The sequence below is a fragment of the Lissotriton helveticus genome, chromosome 4_1 (assembly GCF_964261635.1).
Source record: "Lissotriton helveticus chromosome 4_1, aLisHel1.1, whole genome shotgun sequence".
In the NCBI taxonomy this organism is placed as follows: domain Eukaryota; kingdom Metazoa; phylum Chordata; class Amphibia; order Caudata; family Salamandridae; genus Lissotriton; species Lissotriton helveticus.
The window spans coordinates 1,072,640,680-1,072,651,306 of NC_136063.1; the positions used below are offsets into that span (position 1 = coordinate 1,072,640,680).

The 10,627-nt window shown below is 47.7% G+C and overlaps 1 protein-coding gene across 1 annotated transcript in view; it reads left to right on the plus strand.

The window, feature by feature from the left end:
• DNAH5 (dynein axonemal heavy chain 5) overlaps positions 1 to 10,031 on the plus strand; it is a 5,174,212-nt gene extending 5,164,181 nt beyond the window's left edge. The window contains exon 79 of the mRNA XM_078687662.1: positions 9,442 to 10,031. Within this exon, the coding sequence (XP_078543788.1) occupies positions 9,442 to 9,593 (152 nt within the window). The 3' untranslated portion in view covers positions 9,594 to 10,031. The remainder of the gene's footprint in view (positions 1 to 9,441) is intronic.
• Positions 10,032 to 10,627: the final 596 nt, after the last annotated feature.

Consider the following 10,627-nt stretch of genomic DNA (forward strand, 5'->3'; position numbering starts at 1 on the left):
GTAAGTTCGCAATTGCGAACTGGTACAAAACCCTCGCGAACTGGCAGAAACCCTTGCGAACACAAAAAAAAAATCCGCAAATTCGCGAGAGTTCGCAGGTTTTGCGGATTGCGAGTTCACAAATACGCAAATTCGCGAATGCCAGATTAGCAAAATCCGCCCATGCTTAGTCTTCAAAGGCCTTCCCCAGTGGAGGACCAGTTACCGAAAGATCTAGACACATCTCTATATGTTGTTTCCCCTTTTCCAACAGAGATTTATAGAAGCTCTCGCCATTTAGTTTGGCCCATTTAAGGCGCCGTCCTTGAGCTATAACTGTCTCCCTACCATCCTCAGCCCCCCTAATTTTAGCCTTTCTAATCTTTGAGATGGTCACTGACAATACTAGTGGATTATGATCACTAAACCCACTACAGTCAATCGAGAAATTCACTATTCTTTGTTTTAACAGGTCTGATACAAGTATGAAATCAATATAGGAACTACATCCTCTTCCTTTGTATGTTGGGTTAAACTGCTCATTTTGTTTAATATGTAACAGATCCATTGAGTGCTTTATGCTGTAGCCCTTCATCACCCTACTTAGGTCCCTACCTTCCGGGGAATGTTCAAAGTGTGCCCCTTCTTCAGAGTTGCATGTTGTCCATTATTCTGTCAACGGCAACAGTTTTTGACATAGGTGGCAGTTAAAATCCCCTGCTATTAAAAACACTGGGGCCATTGCGCCCTTTTTTGCTTCTCTTTGTGACCCAAGTTTTTCCTCCAACTCACCTGCTTTACATCCTCCTGCGTTGTAAAAATTTACCAATGTTAAACTAAGTTCCTTACTCTTAAAATGTACCACCATCATGCAGTCTGAATTCCATTTCAGATCTGTCCAGACTCCATCTAAACTCAACTGAACCCAAATTAGGAGACCACCCCTAGCTCTTCCTGCCGATGAACTACCTGCTGGAATACCAAAGGACTTGTACCCGACCAAGTTGAAGTTAGTGGGATCCAGTTCCCGGGTTTCTTGAATGCAGATAATATTAAACCTGTTAATGTATTCCAGACATTCAGTGTTCTGGAATTTGGCTGATAAACCTGCTACATTCCAGGACACTAGTTCTAAGGTACTCCACTGGTCTCTAAAGGGGGCAGATAGAGTCCTAGAGGGCTCATTATCTATGTGCGTGTCTGTCGGTACTACTTGAATTGGAATACCTGATTTTAATTGAATCCTGTCCGGGGTTCCTTCGTGTGGGGGTTCCCTTCTTTTGTTCCTTATCTGTGATTCTCCTTCTATACTAACCTCACCATCGGGCAGTCAGTCTACCTCACTAAGGTGTCTGCCCCAACCAATGGTGCATATTTATTGCGCAGCGGGAGAACAAACACTTCTCTTGTTTGGGCTATCTCCCTCACTTGTGAGTGTGCCTCCTGAGTACTCACCCCTCTCTCTCGGGACCAAACCACACCTTCTATCTGACTGCAAGGTGCTCCCCATTCGGTCATCCCAACGCCCTCCATTGAATCCAATATTTACGGGCTTATAAAAATAACTTAGTTCAAATGTCTGTATTTTTGAACAAATGATTCAAAAAGGGGGGTGGTGATGTCCATCACCATCCCCTTTTATGAATCGTTTTGGCCACTATAGGAGTGGAAGGGTATGCTCAGACATGAGTCCCTTGCTCACTGCACCATCAGGATTCAAGCAAGCCGGGCCGAAGACGGCTGTAATGCCAGAAACCGGTCCCCGGAAGCTTGTTTCCTTTCCAGTAAAGAATTGGCTTGGTAGTTTGGTCTGCCCTGTTCCCATGATGCACTGGGCCAGGGACAGACTAATTTGCATGTAGCCAGGTTCTGAACTGGGATGGTGCAGTGAGCTAAAAAACGGTGATGGATCAAGCCCTGATCTTTTGACTGGGTATGAGTGTTCTGCTTAATTCAGATGCTCTGTCCATCACCACCCCCTTTTATGAATTGATAGGAAGACCAGCAACTGCACAGTTTATATAAAAGCGTTACCTTTTCCTCCGTGTCTGAGGGCTTAGAGGGGGGCCCAGCCTCTTCTGGTCTCTGATGGGCTCATGCAGGCCCGCCCTTGGCCTGGGCTTCGCCCGGCGTGCGCCCGCACGCGTCCCGCGGGACAAAAATGAGAGACTAGTTAAATACACCTGTTGTGGTCAGGGCGTGGCGGTAGGGCGACTCTCAGCCCCGCTGTCTCCTGGGGAGCATGGTTCTCCCCTCTCGTATGCCCCGCTGCTGCTGCTGCCAAAGTCCGGTAAGCTCTGTGAGCGTCTCCCGCGAAGCAGTAGACGCAAGAGGTAATGAGCACTTGGTGTGGTCAGGGCGTGGCGGTAGGGCGGCTCTCAGCCCCGCTGTCTCCTGGGGAGCGTGGTTCTCCCCTCTCCTATGCCCCGCTGCTGCTGCTGCCAAAGTCCGGTAAGCTCTGCGAGTAACATTACTAGGTTACCATAGTTTAGGAAATACTACTTTTGATGGGGTGCACTCAATGAGGGTCTTTATAAGCTTATTTCTTATTTGTGCACCATAATCTAGATTTAATCCTCTTTTGGACTGGGTTTTGAAAGTGTCCTTTGACACAGCAGGGTCAATTTTAGGGGCTGGCAGTTCCAGTGTGCTGCTGTGATACATGCTTTTGTAGGTTGACTGTCTACTATATCTCGGATGAGCTCTTTTTGGATTGTCAGAGCCAGGGTTGTTATTAAGGGTGGGCGAAGTTCGCGAAGTAGCGCTACGCGAAGCTACGCGAAGTGCACTTCGCACTACGCGAACTTCACGTAGCACTACGCGAGCTGCGTAGTAGCATGTTCGCACTGTGCAAGATACGTTTTCAATGATTGCGCAGTGCGGACAAGCATCCGGCACTGTGCAAGCATTGAAAACGGCATCTTGCACAGTGCGAGCTGTAGTTTTCTGCTGCTCGAGTAGATTATTACTCGAGCGGCACCTTTCTCAACGCGAACAGGTAGTTTCTCATTGAGAGCGGTCGCGAGCATGCGCAACCACTCACAATGAGAAACCTGACCTCCCCGCGTTGAGAATCTCGCCGGGATGTCATTTTGCTTGCTCGCGGTCGCAAACATGACGTTCAGGACCGCGAACAAGCAAAAAATGACCGCTGCACTACGCTATGCTGCACTACGTGTGTTCGCACTGTGCTACGTGCAGCTCGCATAGTGCGAAGTTGCGCAAACTTCGCAAACTCCGCGAGCGTAGCGTAGTGCTTCGCCCAGGGTTAGTTGTTATTGTGATATTTGCAGAGCTTAAGCTGACTATGATTTCCAAATGATGGAAATTTTTGCATTTGTTAGGTGCAGAGGTTTATGTTGTTGACTGTTTAGTTTCGGCCTGCATTACATGTGTACTTATAAGGTCAATTGTGTGCAGACCAGTACTGAGGAGGCCCTCGTAATAAATTGATCGAGGGTCCCTGCTACATACCCTGTTCCCACTACTTTTCTCCCTCCTCCATTACGAGCTGACATGGTTTGCTTGATAGGAACACCAGCAACTTCACAGTTTATATAAAAACGTTACCTTTTCCTCCGTGTCTGAGGGCTTAGAGGGTGGCCCAGCCCAGCCTCTTCTGGTCTCTGACGGGCTCGTGCGGGCCCGCCCTTGGCCCATTCGTAATCAGGGCCTAAGTGTAATTAAAACAAAGGTGTTACAGATATGTATCCAAGGATGGATTCTTGAAGAGGGTAACCTGCAAGCAAGGGGACAGAGTCTATGTCACTCTGAAGTGACCAGGAGACACAGAAGTCCCATGACCACCAATGTCAGAAGATGCTGGGGTGATGATGGTCACCTTGTCACTGCAGCTGCGAGGACCAGGCAACTCTGTAGAAGACCAGGAGCCGTTCACGAGCTGTCTCACGTTTGAAGTCAAGAACCAAGGGGTCGGTATCAGGTGGGAGCACCAACAAGCCCTGTCAGCAGTTAAGTATTTCAGTACACCCACAATTAGCTACTGGTGTACCCTTGTAAGTCCCTAGTATATGGTTGTAGGAAGGTGGCTACCTGACTATGGTTACCCCAGATTTTTTGCCTTGTGTTTAGCTGGTTTTTGACTTAGTTGACCTGGTTCCCTGCTAATCAGGGCCCCAGGCCATCTGCTCTCTCTGTAAAATGGATTCCATGTACCCTAGGTACATACCACAATTGGAAATGGACTCCTTGTCAGCCCCTGTACCATGCACTATAGGTGCCCAGGGCATAGGTGCCACCAAGGCCTACCAGGGGCTGCAGCATATCTTTTGCCACTCCTGGCTGGTTCTTAAATTGACACCACTGGCTGATCACTCAGCTGGGGTAAGGTGGTGTAATCACCCCTTGCTTAGATATAGTATACCTATATCTAAACCTATATCTGGACACATATAAACCTGTGAGCCACTCCTATGGAAGGCCTCATCAATCCTGGAGGCAGAGTGCGTGGTTTAATGTGAGATGGAGCTCTAGCATGAGCTGAGCCTGTCTGCAGCCATTGGGAACAACTCCCTAAGCTGTTCCAGGATAATGCCATACCATATACTCTTAAGTGCATTATAATCCTCGCGGTTATATAGCAACTTTGGTTTGGCTTTATCAAAACATGTCGTGTAAGGTGTCATACGATTTGGAATACTATCCCCTTGCCAGTTCGGGCGACGGGGATAGCATTCCACCCCTCTAGAGGGGTAAGACATGTTACTTTACTGAAATGCGGTTAATTTCTAAAAGTGCCTCAGATCCACAAAATGGATGCTTCTGCCACAGACACAAGTCTGACCCCCTGAAGCTGACCGAAACTCAGCCAAAGGGGCCTGGACAAAGGGTTTCCTGTCGCAGAGAGGTGTCACACCCCCCCAGACAGGAGATAGTGGATTGTAGCAGGGAGGTTTGAAAGAAACCAGACACTGCATGGGGAGCACAAGGCTTCCCCTTGCATAATCCGGTCAAACCAGTTCTAGGGCACACCAGCCCCAGTCCCAGCACGGCCTGGATCAACGGAAAGGGGTGTATCCACCCCCTTCCTGGGTCCCACCCATAGGAGGGGACCTAGCAGGTAATCCAGCCCCCCAGATTCGAATAAGAGTGGGAGCAGTGCCAATGCACTTCAGATTATCCTGATGAAACATAAGAAATGAAACTCTGGACCCTTCGACATCCTACTCAACGTAGAAGACTGAAGAATCTCTCTTGTGGTCAAGGAGTGACCACCCTGTGCAAACAGGCACCATCCAGCACCTCGACGTCTGCTTTGTTGCAGTTCCCGCCAGAACTCGAGCGACAGAGATCGACGAGATCAAGCTTGCCTGCCTTCGAACAGCCCGATCCACAGTCCCTGCAGAGCTGAGACCCGTGGAGGCGACCGGAAGTGTGGGGCACGCCATCTTGGAAAGACCACGAGACGCTGACCGTGCAGCCCACGAGTGACCCTCGAAGCTGTACACCGGGGTTTAAGAAGCCCCAACCCTGAGCCACTCTTGCACCGAAGTTCACCCCTCTACACTCGACGAGTGCTGCGTGGGGCCCTTTTGCTTCTTTTGGCTCAACGCGTTGGCCCGGTCACTTGCCAGCCGGCTTGTGGCCCCTGTGCCGACGAAACTTGAATTACAACTTGCGATTCTGGTTGCTCCAGATTTGCACCAGCTCCCCTGAAAAGGAGCCCCCACTCTGACCCTTCTGGTCCGAGTGAGAAGCAATCTTCCGGTTCCACGTGGATTGCTTTTGCCAAGTGTTGTTTGCTCCAATCTTGAAGCCGACAGTGCCGACAGTGAGAACCTACGTGGGACAGATCTTGACCTGCTCCTGGACTTCGTAGATGCCCCAGAGCCCACGTGACAGTGGAGAGAAGCTCCTCGACAACCACCTGATTGCGCCCGACATTGCCTGGTTCCGTCCTGGTTCCACCCTGGTCACTGCTGAATGACCCAGACTCTGTCCCCTCTGCTTTCAGGTACTTTTCGACTTCGATCCACCCTTGGATCCCACCGGACACTTCTCCTTCACAGCGCCTGCAGCTTCTTCAGCTTCAAGCACCAAGAACCAGCGTGACGAAACCGGACACTACTTCGACCCTGTGCACCCGCTTCCTGTGGGTGAGGTAACATTGCAACGCCAGTGTTCCCACACTGGTACACACCTCTAGGGTCTGTGTCTTAAGTTTTGTCCCTCTAGGTTCAGCGGAAGTGTCCTTAAACTCTATTTGTTTAACTTTTACGCACCATTGACTAACATTGGTGCATGCGTGCGCTTTCAGCGCTGCACCCGAATCCCGCGGGCTTTTCCCGACTTCAGCATTGCTTGTCCCGACTGCTCCCAGCGATTCCCTAGGCCCTAGGCCTAACCACTGTTCGATTGGTATCTCTTATACCACTTGTTTAGTATATGGTCTGAGTGGCCCCTCGCCCTCATCCATAATTGTGCAACTTTGTATGTTATACTGTGCTTTTGATTTAACGCTTGTGCCCCTTTATTCATAAAGAGTACTGGGGATTATTGTGAGTAATAAATACATATATTTTTATAATATATACTTGTGTGGTGTCCTTTCATTTGGTATTACAGGATGGTGATTGGTAAAACAGCTCGCTTAACACGACCTCTTGAGTTAAGCCTTTAAGGCTGCTTAGTCTATGCTACCATTAAGATAGCTTGTCTATAAGGTTGACTTACAACCAGACACCATAAGGGGATATTTGGACTGATACAAGGTGGTTCCAGAATTGGAAACATCATATATCAGGCCAACTTCTCACAATGGTACTAAGGTGCTATATACTAGGGACATGGTAAAAGAAAAGGGTGCAGCATTAGGACCAGCTAGGGACTCGCCAAATGCAAGTTAGTCAGGCAGGGCCCGAGCAAGCAGGGGACCCCACTGAAGCCAAAGAGGACCCACAGGCCGAAGGCACAGAAATGGCAAGAGGACGTTGAGCAGCTCACCAAAGATGCAGGCCTGTGGCACAGAGTATTCTGTGAGGACGAAGACCTTGGCAGGAAGAGATACTGGAGGCTGGAGCTTCTTGCATCTCAAAGCTCTCGGGGGGACAGAGTCAACAAGACTTGGCAACGGCAAGTCAATGCGTGCACAGGGATTCGGTTCCAGCAGTTCCGATGAGGGATCCTGGCCCCATTCTAGCTGAGAGGACAGGTCAGGCCTCTAGGGAGTTGCATGACCACCACCTGTGTTGCTGAGCCTTTCGGAGTTCATGGGTCATCAGGAGCAGCAGACCGGTCAGCTTTCTTGCACTGCCTGCAGATGCAGGGGAGTAACTGCTTCACTCTACAGAGATTCCTTAGGGTCTCTTTGATGCCCACAGGCCTGGAGAAGAACTTGGATAAAACACAGGCATGGACGACGAAAAAGGCTTGCAGAACAGCAAGACAAGGAACAGCAGTAGCCTTCCATGGTGCAGTCTCGGCTCCACGTGAAGTCCAGCAAAATCCAAGGTGCCCAGACGGTAGAAGTTATAGTGGTTTAGAGCTTGATTCTTATCCAACAACGAATCTGAAGAACCATCCACAGATAAGCCCTTAAGTACCCTAGGGAAAGGGTTCAGACAATTCAAGGGTCCCTCTCAGGGGAGGGGCTGGACAGATGGGAGTTTGCTTAGTCCATGTTTGTGTCAGATTGGGAGCTAAGGGCTCCCTGAGCTATCTCAAACCGGAGTATGCAAGGAGGGCACCAAATATGCACTGCAAAGCAGTCTGGTGGTGCGGGCAAGCACCTCCACCAAAGCCCAATACAGTAAGTCCCATTTGGAGGTGGTCACACCTCCTTGTGACAGGAAACCTATTCTGCTACCTTCCCCTCCTTCAACTCAGCTCAGCAGCAGGAGGGCAGAATCGTGTCTGGGTCAGCAGCAGCGCTAGCTGGCTGTGAGACCCTGGAAGGCTGGTACTGGGTGCACAGAGGACTTCTCGGAGGAGCCCCCTGGTGCATGGAATCATACCTCCAACTCCAGTAACAGTGTTGGGGTTTGATACCAAACATGCCCAGGTTCAGCACAGCCAGTATAGAGTTAACCGTCACGTAATGACGCATGGCCACTATATGTGCCAAAATTGCTGACCGCTCTTGAGCCTGGAGAATCGACTCCGGGGTTTGTAGTGGGTATCCTGTTTGTGCAGGACACCCTCACATATATAATCTAGCACTCTGCCTTCAGGATTGAAAGCTCTACCTTAGGGGTGACTTATAGGTTTTACGTGCAGTGACCTCAGATATAATAAAACGTATATCTGTCATAAGTGGTTGTAGCACCAGCTTACAGAGGCTGCAATGCAGGCCTGTATACACAGTTTGAGGGGTCTGTCATGGGTTGCATAATACATGCTGCAGCCCATGGGAGACCCATGGTGTACCTATGCCTTGGTTACCTTAGTACCATACACTAGGGTCTTACATGAGTAAACAAGTAGCCAACTGGGAAGTCACCAAAGTGCTTACCATAGTCAAATTTAGGGAGGAAGCACAGCAACTGGGGTCCAGATTAACAGGCTCCGAGTCAGACTAGTCAGAAAACCGAATATCGCCAGCAAAAAAGTGGGGGTTACCATGAAAGCATCTCCCACTTTCCTACAGATCTCTTGTAGATGTCTTTTACTTCAGTGTGTGTGTTTTGCACGTATGGTCGTCTGACCTTCTATACGGTGTACGTTGCTGCATTTTACGTACACCCTTCTTGATGACCTGGTTCAACCTCCTTAATTGTACTTGTGTATTTCCTTCCCTCTCTTCAATGAACGTAATTGTTTCATTACTTCGGAGGATGCCTTATGTATCTATTAAGGTTCTTAGTACAAGAGCGTTTTTTTTTTTTACCGTTCTTGTCTTGCTAGTGATGCTCTTCGGCCTTCATTGTTCTCTCTATTTCTCTTTCTTCATCATTCTATGATTGGAGGATGTTTGTTTCAAAATGTGTTTCTTAGGATAGTTTTCTTGGTGATCACACATAAATAGCACTTATTATGGGTTTCTGTGAAGTAACATGTAGATTTCGGATCTTCCCTACCAGAATTTGCATGATATGATGAATAGGGTATGCTTTTCTCCTGTTAAGGTCCGTCGGGTTTGACTTTGCAAAATTTAACAAATGGTAAGATATTTCATACACCCAATAATTGCTGGATGCAGTTAATACTATCAACCTCGTAATTCTGACCCCTGCACAAATGGGTCTACACAGCTGTCACAACACACAGGCCCATTCGTAATCAGGGCCTAAGTGTAATTAAAACAAAGGTGATACAGATATGTGCCACATACGGAATCCAAAGGGGCATTGTCATACCACATTAATAGATCAAGTGAGGGGACTAGAGAAGGAAGGTGACAAGAAAGGATGGGTGATTCCGATTGCCAGTCTAGATCTTAACCTACAAAGCAGAAGAGAAATGTTTCAACTTTGTAGCTAACTGTTGCCTGTTTTCTTTTTACAGATACCAAAGATGTCTCGTTGTATTCATGCCCGATATACAAGAAGCCAGTACGCACAGATTTGAATTATATTGCAGCAGTAGACCTTCGAACAGTCCAATCACCTGACCATTGGATTTTGCGTGGTGTTGCACTTCTGTGTGACGTGAAATAGCAATAATTATATTATGTGTTTTACCTCAAACTTATTGTGATAATATTGTGCGAAAGTAATATTACCACAAGACATTTCAAAGGTTTTAACTAGTGCAGCTTTAGGACAAGTGTGGTCAATGCTTCAAAAGAGTTCTGTCTTCTCTTGTGATTATGGCTTTATTGTCCTGAAGTTAGAAGTAATACATACATGTATTTTTATATTTTTTAGGAAGAGCAATATGTGACAGACACTATTTTCCGAGTTTTTATAGCAGTAGAACAATTCGAACAAGCACAGATGTCTAACATGTTACTACAATGACAGTGAAATAGTAAACACATTTTTCACAGTGAAATGCAGAGTAATTTCTAATACAATGTTTATTACAGATTTTTTTTTATTTACAAATTGCAAGACATATTTGTGAGCGTTTATTAAAGCAGACATTACTTTCAATTTCACAGTTGCCTTGTTTCATTTCCTTCTATTGCATGTCAGGTGTGGGGTCAGAGATCCAGTTTACAAGCATATAGGGGCGTATTTACAACAAAATGACCGAGAGCTGCGTCTGCCTTCCTGGCTTAACGCCGCACTCCGCCACTTCAGAAACACAGTGTCATGCTGCGCTGACTGTGTAGTGTGTTTATCTAGGTACCTGTATCGATATCCCTATTCTTGGCCCTTGTCCGGTTATAAATCAATAATATCCCTACAACGGCACAGAAACCCGTTTCATAAATTAGTCATAGCGCATGCTGTCACATTAAGCAAGCACTATTCCTCCAGCCCCCTAGAAAGCACACCGAGTTCTTAAACAAATCCAAACCTCCAGTAACCTGGGAAATCCCCACCTGCGATTGTTTTGATTCCGTTCGAGAACTCCTGTAGAGACCTGTAAGAACGACCAGTTCTTAGTGACATCTTTATTGACGTCTTAAGTCCATCCTTACGTCAAACCAGGCACCTTTCAGGTATAAATATATCAACGCTGCCTTAAGCAAAGACACGGTGGTGATGAACCTGGAGCAGCGACTACTTACCGGAGAGCCCAG